This window comes from Delphinus delphis, chromosome 3, assembly GCF_949987515.2.
Source record: "Delphinus delphis chromosome 3, mDelDel1.2, whole genome shotgun sequence".
Taxonomy (NCBI): Eukaryota; Metazoa; Chordata; class Mammalia; order Artiodactyla; family Delphinidae; genus Delphinus; species Delphinus delphis.
This window is the reverse complement of record NC_082685.1, coordinates 7436421-7449283: the sequence shown is the minus strand read 5'-3', so window position 1 is coordinate 7449283 and position 12863 is coordinate 7436421. Positions and strand designations below refer to the sequence as shown.

Here is a 12863-nt window from a genome sequence, read left to right as displayed (position 1 = left end):
CCGTGCACACACCAGGGCCTGTTGCTGATGCAGCCTCAGGGTCCCCGAGCCCTCCTGGGTCCCCACCTGTGTCCCCTGGAGGGAGGAAGCCTGTGCATGTGCGTGTGGGTACACTCACAGATGCGCCCACACGCACCACGCGTTCACACGCACGCCCCCTCCCCCAGAGGGAAGCCTCTGTCTCCCAGGAGAAGCGGTCCCCAGTCACCCCCATGCGCAGCTCCAGGCCTGCCCCCGTCACCCCCCGGGGGATGGCAGCGGCCAGGGAAGAGGTGGTGTGGTGGTCATGTGTGGGGACCAGGAAGAAGTGGGAACGGGAGACGAAAAGCTACAGTACCTGGATTAGCCTATCAGCCAGAGCAGCGCTCTCCTACCCGGTGGAGGGGTTCCGAGCGACAGGGGGAAGAGGCAGAGCAGAAGGCGCGGGGACAGGAGAGAGGGAGAGACAGACAAGAACCACTTGTCACTAACGCAGTGGACTGTCTCTAGAAGCAGGGAGAAAGGAGTGAGACCAGAGAACCAGAGAACCAGCAGGAGAGGACCCAGAGGAAGACCAAAGCCAGAGCCAGCTCCGTCCTGGAGAGGGGTCTGCGTGTGAGTGGGGAGGGCGGTGCCACTCATGGGGGCCGCCAGGCGGGGGCCTCACTCGTGAGTGAGGAGGTGCCGTCCGGGGAGGGGGCAGGGGAGGGAAGCACTGGGCCCGGTAGGTGCATTTTAATTTGGAGGCAAAGCAAGAATCAAGGCTTTGGGGCAAGGGCAACAAATTCCACCTACTCCGTGTGGTCAGTGGAGGGTCAAGCAAGACTGAGTGGGGAGCTGGAAGTAGAGGATCCCCGTCTCTACTCCCATCTTTAAAAACAGGTTGGGGGCCAGGGTCAAGGCTATGGCAGCCCCTCAACAGTGCAAGGCCGCCCCCTTCTCCCCCACCCTGTCTCCTTTCTTTTGTCCAAGCAGCCCGCACCCAGGCAGCCCGGGAGGGCACCGGGCACAAATGGATTTCCGTGTTTGCAGTTAGCAGGGTTATAACTCAATCCCTCCTCAAGCAAAGTTTCGCCACAGTCCCAAATTTATACAGCGGCCCAAATCTCAGTGAGGCTTGTGGTGGGGTCTCTGGGATTTACGCCACAGGCTTCGGGGGGGGTGGGGCGCGGCGCCCGGGGCAGGAGGCTGGCTGGCCCTCTGGCTGCTGGGTCCTGCTCGGGACTGGGAGGGTTCGGTGCCACAGGCTGGTGGCCACACCCCTCACCTTCTCCAGGGTCTCAATCCGCTGCTTGAGGAGCCGGTTTTCTGTCCGAAGCCTCTATGCGGGGAGAGGGGAGAGCACGTCAGAGCCCGCCGCCTGCTTCTGTACACACAGACAGCTGTCCCTGCAGGGCTAGGCCACCTCCCGGGAGGACAGCGCCAGTGTCTCTCGCTCTGGGTCAGTGATTCCAGAAACCAGTCAAGGCCAATTCCCGTTTGGAATGGTCCACCAGGTGTTATTTTTAAAAACAAACTCTGGTTCAGTAAAAATAATGTGATCACTTTGATGGCTATGCACTGTGTGTGCAGGGGGTGGGGGGCGTTGGGGGGGGTGGTCCCTCCTCCGGAGTCTGTTTCTACCCAACGCTTGAGCCTGTCAAGGGCCAATGTGACGCCTCCCACAGGGCAAAGGCCTCTGTGTTTTGGGGGAAGCTGCTCGCAGACAGGCCCCACTCCCTCACTGCTTCACTTGGAGCGCCAGGGTTGAATTCTCAGAGGACAAACTCAGAGTCTGGGTCCAGGGGAAGAGGTCTTGCTGAACACATGCTTCTTTCAGTTTGACAACTACATTTCCGCAACCCACTGAGAGCCAGCTGTACCCAAGAGTGGTCAGTTTCCCCCGGCTGGGGTTCTGGAGATGGTCTCCTTGCTTCCGCCTTCCATCCTGTGCTGGTAGTCTTGGTTACATATTTGTGGTTTTAGGTTCCCTCACAGCCTCTTGGGAAGCAGGGGAGGTTCACATCTGCCTTGCACCTAGTTTCTAACTACGTACCCCTTAAGCAGTGGGTACAGAAATAGTTTTGATCGGCGGATTAGTGAGGGTCCTGCTTCCCTGTGGATCACACAGAACACTGCCTGGTTTCTACCGGGGAGAAACAGGCGATGGAAACACCCAGAGCACTCCCAGGAAGCAACTCTGGTCAGAGAGGATTGCAGACTTGACTGATGGGCAGGCACTGACTCATGTCATGGGAGGGGAAACTGAGTCAGAGGCAGGCAGTGTCTTGCCCGAGCCTCCCGGCTCGCTGGGGTCAGAGCTGTTGCCGGCACAGGTCTCTGTTGCTCATAGGGATCCAGAACCAGAGTCCTGACCCCTGACCCCTGGAATGTCTGCCCCCTTTCTGGCCTCAATGCATTGATGCCACAAGCTCAGCCATCCCTGGAAGAGCTGGATGTACCGACCAACAACTCGCCTCTCTCCTCTTCCTCCCAAGGGAAAACCAGACAGGGAGTGAACAAGGACTATGGGGGCCTATGTACTAATCACACTATTAAATTTATTTTTTCTTTTTTTTGCCATGCGGCATGCGGGATCTTAGTTCCCCAACCAGGGATTGAACCTGTGGCCCCTGCAGTGGGGGCGCAGAGTCTTAACCACTGGACTGCCGGGGAAGTCCCTTTTTTTCTGTATTTTTGATGTTTTGACATCCTGTGGCCTTGCTAATCCTGGAGGCACTGCCCCTCCCAGGGCTAGCTAATTCCTAGGGAGAGTAGACAACCTGCCTGCTAGCTTGCCTTCCACAGGCAAACCTGCCAATCCAGAGCCCATGCCCCCACCCACCTCCCTTATCTAACTCTCGCACACCAAGCTAGTATTTCCCCTGCTCTCAATTGTTCCAGGACAGCTAGGGACCACCCCTATAGCCCAGAGCCTGGAAATTATTCAAACTAGCCAATCCTGAACTCTCTTGAACTTGCCTACCCTGCCTCGCCCATCCCTTCCTGTGAAAACCACAATAAGGGCTCTGGCCCATGCTTTTCTCCTTCTGCCTCCTGACCCACCCTGGTGCTTCCTCATGTGGCCCTGCATGCAGAAGTGTGCCCCCTCCTGTGAGTAATAAACTCTTCTTTTGAAGGCAGTTGTCTCTGTGTCTGTCACCTCACCATACCTGATTAAAACAAATCCCAGGTACATTTTTAAACAGGCGAAAGGTGAAAGGGCACAGGGCAGGGTCAGGGGAGAAGGCATCTGCCCTGCCCTTGGGGCACGCAGTCTCCTCTAGTGATAATATTCCAGGCTGGGAATGTGGTTTAAGGATCCGCTGTGTCCCTCCCTACTGCTGAGCCATATGGTCACCATATGGCAGCAGGCCCTTGTCCGTGCATGAGCAAAACACACATACACGTTTGGACTGGTGCATCAGTAAAGCTGCCATTCCTGAGAAAGGGAGATGCTTAAAAATTCAGGACACAAGACTATTTCTCAAAAACTTACAAACGGGGCCAGGACAATGATGCCCTCTTTCGCCACTCAGGTATGGGTGGCAGGTGACCTGGATTCTAACCTAGGTTCTGTCTCTGCCTTTCTAGAGGAGGTAGGGATGACGATGATGGTGGTGGTTAATAATAATAATTATTTGAACAGGAGAGCGTCATCCCTATTTTGCAGAAGGGAACACTTAGGCTCAGAGAGGTGAATTCACCTTCCTTGCAGGTCACACAGCTGCTCTGTAGGAGAGCTGGGATTTGAACTCTGGTCTGTGGAACTCCAGTCCCAGCCACTGTGGGACTCTGCCCCTGAAGAGGACAGAGCCAGGCTGTGCTGGTGTTTGTGTTTGTGTCTGTCCCCCACCTCCACTGGACTGGGGGCCCTCAGTCCTGCTGTGACTCTGACACACAGTTCTCACTAAACGCCTCTTGAGGGAATAACCAAAATCACGTCTGGCGGGATGACAGCAGAGGGAAGGAGAGATGGAGGGACGTCTGGGTTCAGAGGCTCTGCACACCCAGAAAACCCTCTACGATATTGTGATTTACAAGGAATATATACTTGGTCTTTGTCCCTGGTCCTGGCACAGGCTCCTAAAACCCTGGGAATTTCCTAAGTGAGGAGAGGAATAAAGGTGTCTTTGTTATGTTAATGAGACGACTTTTGGAAAGCCCCACCCCCACCCGCCCTAAGGATGGTGCTGCTTGCCAGGGGACCCAGTCCTGTGATGAGAGGGTTGGACCTTTCAGTCCCAGCCTGAGACCACCGGGAGGGGAAAGGGCTGGAGGTTGAATCTCAGTGGCCCTGTTCACCACCGTGTCCCCATTGCTGGTGGGGGGGTGCGGGCCTTGCTCCCATGCCGGCCTGGTGGTGAGTGAAAGGACAGGCAGGCCGAGGGACCACCTCTCACAGCCTAAGGACCCCCTGCTGTGTGGCCCGCGCTGGGTGGGCTGCCCTCTAGCGGCCATCGAGGGGGCTCCCAAGGGCATATCCACCACCACCACCACCATCCCCCCCTTTCCCGCCAACACTGCCCAGGCCAACCAGGGACTCACTTTGATCTCGATCTGCTCCTCCATCTCCTTGCTTTTCATGGCTGCGTACTCCTTCTCCAGCCTGCAGAGGAGAGGGCCGACATGCTCACTGTCCCACCCTCGGGGACCCCGCTTCTGCCAGCACCCTGGCCTCCCGGTACTGACCTCTTCATCTTCTTGGGGTTGTACTTGACCTGGTAAGCCTTGAGGATCAGCTTGTCTGGGCAGCTGTCGAACTGATGGGGGATTACCCTCTGGAAGTACTGTGGGGACACGGGCGGTCACGGACACACGGGCCCTGACCACCTGGGGCCACCTGAGCCCCTGCGGCACCCTGCTCCCCTGGAGGAGGGCCTGGGTACACCAGGAGGGACGGCCAGAGCCGGTCGGCCTGGGCCCTCGCCATCACCTGGCCTGTTGTGTGGGTTGAGTGAGTGAGTGTGAGAAGCAGGAATCATGAGAAGGAGCTGCCTGCAGCCAGGACCTCTGTGTGCAGGGAAAGCGGCTTCGGGAGCTCCTGAGGGCGAAGGCCAGGTGTGGGTGTGGGTGGGGTCCGAGCACAGAGGACCTTCACGGAGGAAGGGGGAGACATGCCGCTGCCCCAGGGGCAGTGAGAGGAGACGGAAGAGGCTGAAGGATTGGGGTGGTGTGGAGGAAGCCAGAGGGAGGACCCGTCAGTGGTCTGCCTGCTCGCCTGGGGCCCCGGGAACCTCCGCAAAGAGTTAAGTGCAAGCTGCCGGGTGGACACAGCTTGCTGAAGTTCGGGGCCAGGCTGGCTCCCGCGCCCTAGCCCAGCTGGCCCCTCTGGCAGCTGCGGACAATGGATGCCCGTGTTCGTGGACACAACTGTGGCCTTTGTGCATTCTTCCCTGAAGCACCAGCTGGAGGACGCTGGGAGGGGGCGGGGGCCTGCATGATGCGGACATGGCGGTGAGATGCAGGCCGGCCTCTTCTCAGCAGGCAGGGCAGCTGGGGTAGGCTGTGGTGAGGCAGGGCGAGAGTCTGCCCCAGACCCCTCACTCCCTCCTGTGCCCTCGCCCGGCCTGGTTGCTGGGGCCAAAACCACACCCAAGGCCTCCTGGTTTGGCCAGTATTACTATTTGCCATGTTAGGCTCTGGGGACACAGAGCTGGGGGCAGGTGAAGCGGAGGGACTCCCAGGGCTCGGCCTGGGCCTTCCTCTCTCCCTGCTGCCAGGCTGCTGGCCCTGGGATGTGTCTGGCAGAGCCTGGGTCTCCTCAGGCACCCCCCCACCCCGGTCCTCCATGGAGACCTGGGGGGGCGCAGAGGTGATGGGAAAGGATCAGGGTGCTCGGGAAGTCCAGGGCCTCCCCATCTCTCAGAAGGGCTCCACCTGCCCAGGTGCCCCTGCTGGGGGGCAAGCCTGCCCGCCCTGGCCCTCCTGGCCCACCTGGGACATCCCCTCCATGTCCAGCTGCATCAGCTCCATCTGGTTCACCTGCAGCAGGGCAAGGCCCACCCGGAACACGATCTCCAGGCCCTGCGAAGGAGGCGGGGGTAGTGCATCTCTGGTCATGCTCTCCTGGGAGCCCTCCGACCCCTCCCTGAGCCCTGCAATCGTTTCCACTCCATCCAGAGTGGCCAGGAGAGGAAGGGGCATGTGGTCCTCACCTCGTACATGAAGATGTCAAAGACACGCGTGGCAACGGGCAGTGGGAAGGTGGTCAGGAAGAGCGTGAGGAACCAGGAGGAGGCATACATGGACGTGTGGAAGCTCTGGGAGCGGAAGTGGGTGTTCAGGTCCGGGAGCTGCTCCTGGGGTGGGGGGAGGAGGCCAGGCGCCATGAGGAGGGTGTTGGGCACAGCTGTCGGCACCACAGGCTCCCTCCACCCGGAAGTGCTAGGCCTCAGTGCCTGCACCTCCAGGGAGCCTTCCTTGACCTGCCCTGGGCAGCACCCCGCACTGTCTCTGGGTGGGGCGGCAGTACCCCAGAGCTCTGAGTAGCACTAGGTGGGGACATGGACAGGGATGGCAGGAGGCCCAGCTGCCTGTGGGACGCTCACCACCGCCTCCTACAATGCTCTGTGCTTTGCGCCCAGCAACGCTCAAGGGATGCCTGTCTGACTGGTCTGAACTTCAGACTGCTGGAAAGCGACAGAAACTGGGGGAACTGAGGCTGGAGAAGGTTGTAGGACCCCCTGGAGGTCCTTCACTGGGAGAACACACCCTCGGGCTGTCCCCCGGCCTGCCCTGGGCTTCCTGACTCAGGAGCTCTTTGGTGGCGGCCAGCTCCTTCACCACGGGAGCTCTCAGCTCCCCAGCCTGGGGTGGGATTGCTCCTTCTCTGTGGCCCTGGAACACCTGCTTGCTGGCACTACCGGTCCCCTTGACCGACAGCACCTCTCCATCCTCTGGGCCTGAGGAAGGGGGCTTTCACTACTGGGTGCATCCTGCCCACTGTGGCAGAGCAGGCAGGCGTGCGTGCGTGTGCGTGTGCGTGTGTGTGTGTGTGTGTGTGTGTGTGTGTGTACACACATACACCGGCTCTCTCTGCCAGCCAGGAGCGGGCCCTGTGGGGCTGCTATTTATAAACAAAGGCGGCTGCGGTTCTCCAGTAATCAGCAAAGGCAGGCAGACGACACCTTCCCTCCTTCTGCCACACCAGGGAGCAGACAGGAGGGCGCCGTGTGTGTGTCTGAGCCAGGCTGACCCCTCCACCCTGGCCGTAATGGCTCTGGGAGCCCCGAGCTCTGAGAAGCCCCCACTGGAAAGGGCTGGCCCCTACCTGGTCCCTCAAAGCATACTTCAGGGCAGTGCTTTACAGCCCCTTGGGGAGTAGAGCCCCCCTCTGAGCTGGAACGTCTGGATGTGATTTCTCAGGCGTGGAATTTTCAGTCAAAGAGACTCGCCGGGACGGCCGACGTTAGCACCCGTAGGTGTGGGCTGGTGGAGAGGAGGGGGCAGGCGGGACCGCCCCTGGGCCCACTCACCTGTAGCATGTACTCGAACTGGTAGATGCAGAGCCCCAGCTCTGCCATGCTGGGCTTGAAGAGCTCCCGCAGGCGGTACTCCTGCATCAGCCGCACGAACACACAGAAGGCCTCCTCCTCGGGCATCTGGGGGTGGGCGGGCAGGGGGCTGTGAGTGGGGGTGGGGGGGCGGGGGCGCCCACTGCTCTTCTTATGGCTTCGCTTGTCTCTGCTCCATTTACTTTTATTGAACGTGGACAGTGCCGGGCTGCCCGGACCCACACAGCAAACCTCTCTGGTAAATATCATCACCCTGTTTCAATGACAGGAAGCCTCCTGAGGCTGAAGTCACCTGCCCAAGGCCTCCTGGCAGGAAACAGTGGAGCTGGGACTTGAACCCCAGGTCTGGCCACCTCCAGAGCCCACGGTAGAGGCATCCTCTGGTCCATTCCCAGCCATCTCCATTCTCCCCCTCCTAAGCCTGCTGGATTCTCTGGAGGAAACCCCGAGCCCCATAAACATCACACTGGCTGACCTAAGCCTGAATGTCCCACCCAACCCTGGGGGGTGACTGAGTAGGACGGCGTACCCCTCCCTCCAATCTTAGGAAGGGATAGGGGACAGAACAGGTGGCCAGCCTTCTGTGCTCACCCCCTGGGGGCCTGGCTGGGAGACTGTCAGAGGTCACAGGTGGACACAGAGGGAGGTTCTGACCTAGGAGGACACCTGATGGAGGGAACACTCTCCTTCTGTCTACCTCCTGGGGGCAGACAGAGCCGGGATGGGCCGGGCCCAGGCCACCTACCTGCATGAGGAGCAGGCCCACGATGAAGGCGCTGCCCTGGCAGTAGCCCACCTCCCGGTCCACCAGGGAGTAGGCCTGCGAGGGAACACATGCGAGTCAGGGCAGGGTCCTGCCAGGCCTGATGACCACAGCGGTTCTCCGTGGGGCCAGGGGGCCTCACCTTCATGACGTTGAAGAGCACTTCCTGGCCCAGGCTGTCCTGGCCCTTGAAGAACTCGTGCTCCGGGTAGGTGCGGGCAATGTCCCTGCGGATCAGCTTCTCGCAAGGTGAGGACATCTTGAGCAGCTCCGAGTACTGGTTCTTGACTGGCATGTCCGTGGCGCTGCACAGGAGCTGCCACACGATGGCCCGGAAATGGTGTGGGATGCCCTTGCGGATCAGCTCCTGGCGACAGGGTCAGAATGGGGGTGGGGGGGTTGGGGGGTGGGATCGGGAGGCTGGGCTGGACCCCATCCCAGAGCAGCCTCCCCATGGCCACCCAGCCCGGCCTCTGAGATCGGGTCCACCCACGCCTCACCCGGGGCCCAGAGCTCGGCCGAGCCACTGCACGGCACGCGGCGTCCATGAGGCTGAATGTGCTGCCCCAGCCCATCACGGAACTCACAGGCGGGAAGCAGGAGGGTGCCTGGGGTGCCAGCCCTGATCTCCACACCCATCCCCCCGGCCCTGGCAAGGCACCCCGAAAGTGCCCACACACCTCCAGTCCTGCCCTTTGCTCGTGCTGGGGCCCCTGGCAGACGTTCCCCACCCCCCGGCCGCCTGGCCAGCCCCGCCGCCTGGGCCACCTTGAGCAGCTTCTCCTTCCTGCGCCGCCACTCCTCCCACTCGTTGGCGATCCGGCCCCACAGGATCCATGTGTCCTCCTCCAGGTGGCTCAGGTTGGAGGAGGCTGAGGAGCTGGACACCAGCGAGGAGCCGCTGTTCCGCCGGGAGCCATTCATGGAGCGCATGGACTTGGAGTCGGCTTCCAGGAGCCTGGGTATGGCAGGGGGGGAGGGTGGAGGCTGCAGGAGCTTCCCACCCTGGCCCCTGGGTCCCAAAGAGCCTGGCCCCCCCTCCCTGGGGTCCCAGAGGATACCAGGGATTGGGTCTAAGTTGTTTTTCCTGAGCGGCACTTGCTGAGTGACTTTCGCCAGTGCCCTAACCTCTCTGAGCCCTGGTCCTGATCCCGGGAGCCCTGGAGAGGCTGCCATTCATGTGTCCCATTCTGTGCCCGGCCCTGGGCTGAGAAGCATGGGGAGTAGCTCATTTAGCCTCGTACCAACCCTGTGGGGCGGGTTTTGTAAAGATTTGTTTACAGACGAGGTACAGAGAGGGTGAGATGCTGGCTGGGGGCACCCAACTAGCAAGGGGTTGCATGAACCACCTATTTCTGAGCCTTTGACATCTGGGGCCTCCCTGACGCAGGAGGGACTGCCCCTCCCAGGCCTAGCAGATTCCTAGAGATAATTAACGACTTGCCTGCTAGTGCACTTTTCATATGCAAACCAACCAACCCAGAACCCACAAACCACCCACCTCTGTTAGGCTCTTGCACTCAGGGCCACTATCCCTCTGCCCTAATCACCCCAGGGCCGGGTACTAGACAAATAGGCCCAGCCCCTATGCCCCCAGCTTGCTGAAGGTATTCAGACTAGCCAGTCCTAAGCCTGATTACATTGCCTCACCATTCCTTCTGGCAGAAACCACAATAAAGGCTCTTGCCCACATTTTTCTCATTCCCTCTGCCTCCTGACTGACCCTGGTACTTCCCCGGGTGGTCCTGCATGGTGCATGGTGTGTTGTGCCCCTCCTCTTGGAATCTGTGCGTAACAAACTGTGGGTTTTTTTTTTTTTTTGGCCATGCCACGCGCCATGTGGGATCTTAGTTCCCTGACCAGGGATCGAACCCGTGCCCCCTGCAGTGGAAGCATGGAGTCTTAACCACTGGACCACCAGGGAATTCCCCAAACTGTCTTTTTAATGGCAGTCATCTCCTGATCTGCTGGCCTCGCCATACTGGCATAATAATAAAACCTACACTTTAAAACAGGGGGTGGGCCAGAGGAGAAGTGGGAAGGGCCAACGCCAGAGTCAGAGGATTTACTCTTCCCTTCAACAAAGGCTAGAGAAGTGAAGGCCAGGTCCACTGGGCCCCCTGATACTGTGGCCTCCTCATCTGAATGGGAGAACCGTCTGGTGGGAGGTGACGGCAAACATCCTTGTCAAGCCTCTGTTGGAGCTGTCACTTGGCCCAGGGCCAGGTCTAGCTCTGAGAGTGAGGTGGCACCAGCAGCTTCTGTTTGGGGCCCAGGCTATACCCCTGGGGCCTCTCCCTTTCCCTCAGGTCCCAACTCACCTGTTCTGCTCTTCGAGTTTGGCCAGTAGCTCTAGCTCATCGGGGCTGAGGTTCTCGGAGTCAGAGGTGGGGGAGCAGGTGGGGGCCGACAAGGCCTCCTGGGACGAGGAGTCGGGGCTCAGAGTGGGGCTCGCCATGGTGGGCAGGCTCCTCAGCTGCGAGCAGGGCCAGGTCACAGCTCTGTCTGGGGACCAGAAACGTGTGGTCAGCTTTGGGCAGGGTGCCCACCCTGTCCTGCCGGCTCTGGACCAGTGAGCCTGCTGGTCACCCAGAGACAGTTCCTCGCCCCGGGCTTCCCATCTCTGGTCTGTCCACTTGGTCACTCCTCATCCCCATGCACCCCAGTCTAGCTGACAGCCTGGCCGGCTCCTTCTGCCCCGGGGGCTGGCTACTGGGATCCCTGCCTTTGTAGTCCAGCGCCTGGATGGAATCAGGAGGGCAACGGCCAGCGCCTGAGCTGTCCTGCTGTCCCTGCGCATGAACACCAAGTCTCAGCTGACACCCTTGAGTCTTCAGCAGGGCCAGGGGCCAAGGCTCCCCGTCACACTCAGGGTCCCTGCTGCAACCCTGGGGGTGCCGATGCCCCTGCTTTTGTGGCTGTTCCTGACAGCTTTGGTCCCTGTCCCCAGCTGTGGCCTGTCCTGGGAGTCCTGCCTCAGCATCTGACCTTCCCTGTCTCATCAACCAAAGTGGGCTGCTGGCACAGCCAGAAGCAATTATTCTCTACTGTTAATTGTCTGGTGCTGCCAATGGCCAGAAGAGTCAACTCCCCTTGGGCTGGGAAGCCAGGGACATGTCAAAGTGCTAGGAATCTGTGCTCTGATGGCGTCAGAGTGAGAGCTACAGGCTCTGATCAGTATCCTGCTCTTGGCCTGTCATGTGCCAGGTGGGTGCCGGCCCATCTCTCCTACTCCTCCTGGGGATGGTCCAGGCCCACCCTCCTGGGAGCCTCAGGGACACTGGCTCCAGCTCAGCACTGTGCCGAAAGCAAAGGCTCTGGTCTCAAATGGAACAGCGTCTGAAGTGTGGCTCTCCTTGGACCTCACCTGACCTGGCTCTGACAGCTCAGCCACAGAGGGGCCCTCGCCCAGTTCCTGGAGAGGGGGCATCTGGTCTCCAGGCAGCAGGAGGACAGTCACAGGACAAAAGCAGCCCATTTTGCACCTGCCTGGCACCCTCAGGTCACTGAGCACCTTCCCACAGCCCAAGCTCAGCCCCCAACCAGCACCTGAGGGTCCACAGGTCAGCTGGACTTGATCCTGGCCATGCACTTGATTCTAGTCTCCTTCCCTTGTGCTCCCCATTTTTCTTTCACCTCATGGGGGGCTCATAACCCTCCCACCCCAGGACTCTGTGGCTCCCCAAGGCTACTGGTTCTGCTTCTGGCCCCTGAGGGCCCCCGAGTTTGTCAGGCACTGAGGGCTCTAGCTTTTGGTGAGTGGTACAAACTCTAGACGATGGCTCCCATCAGAAGCAGAAGACCTTTTCCTCCTGTTGCCCAGCTGGCCAGGGACAACCTGCCCCAAAGACCAAGCCACGGTGCGCCACCAAGCCAGGAGTTAATCATTCCTGAGAGAGGGACAGTGGGGGCCACTCTGGGGCGTCCCGTAAAGTCTGTGGCTGGCCTGGGGCGGAGACGGGCCATGGACAAGGAGTGCTGACTTGGAAGGATCTCTCTGGGCAGGGAGGGGCTGGGAAGGCTGCGTAGGTTTCCCAACTTCAGAGCTGGGAGAGGGGAGTAGGTGGTGGAGGCGAGGATTGGAGCCCCATAAGCACAGCTGGATTTGGGGAGTAGTGGGGGCCTCAGAGAAAAAGACCACATGTGGCCAGGGCTGGGGCTGGGGTCCACTGTCTCTGTGCTGAGCCCAGGGGACCCCAGCCTCAGAAGCACATTGCCTTCCCCCGCCAACCCCAACCCTGGCCTGCAAAGAGCCCAAGAGAATGGTTCAGCTCTGGGTTTCCGATTAAAAGAAACTACTAGGGCAATCCACTAGCAGAGTTTGCTCAGATACTTATCACAAATTAATGTGTATTTCATACAAGAAATAAAATGTATTCAATACCCAGGGCTTAAATTTGCAGTCTGAGAGGCAGAACCTTCTGGTCCCTCAGGAACTTTCTCTTGACTCATCCCCATACTCTCTAAATGCTGCACAGCCCCAGAAGCCATCCTCCTGGTGCACGCACAGAGACACATACTCCTTCACACTCACACACTCACACTTACCCACAACCTCACACCCCACACACTCAGATACATCCACACACACACTTACCCACAACCTCACATCCCACACACTCAGA

The 12863-nt window shown here is 59.7% G+C and overlaps 1 protein-coding gene across 4 annotated transcripts in view; it reads right to left on the bottom strand.

Moving 5' to 3' along the window:
* EVI5L (ecotropic viral integration site 5 like) overlaps positions 1 to 12863 on the bottom strand; it is a 29969-nt gene that overhangs the window by 7856 nt on the left and 9250 nt on the right. For 2 of the 4 annotated variants that reach the window (XM_060007615.1, XM_060007617.1), the window contains exons 2-12: positions 10560 to 10743; positions 9007 to 9196; positions 8381 to 8605; positions 8221 to 8295; positions 7437 to 7562; positions 6117 to 6260; positions 5896 to 5985; positions 4651 to 4748; positions 4507 to 4567; positions 1247 to 1300; positions 338 to 370 (exon numbers count right to left, since the gene is read on the bottom strand). In XM_060007615.1, the coding sequence (XP_059863598.1) occupies positions 338 to 370; positions 1247 to 1300; positions 4507 to 4567; positions 4651 to 4748; positions 5896 to 5985; positions 6117 to 6260; positions 7437 to 7562; positions 8221 to 8295; positions 8381 to 8605; positions 9007 to 9196; positions 10560 to 10696 (1233 nt within the window). In that variant the 5' untranslated portion in view covers positions 10697 to 10743. The remainder of the gene's footprint in view (positions 1 to 337; positions 371 to 1246; positions 1301 to 4506; positions 4568 to 4650; positions 4749 to 5895; positions 5986 to 6116; positions 6261 to 7436; positions 7563 to 8220; positions 8296 to 8380; positions 8606 to 9006; positions 9197 to 10559; positions 10744 to 12863) is intronic. The other 2 variants (XM_060007616.1, XM_060007618.1) reach the window with 2 other exon arrangements.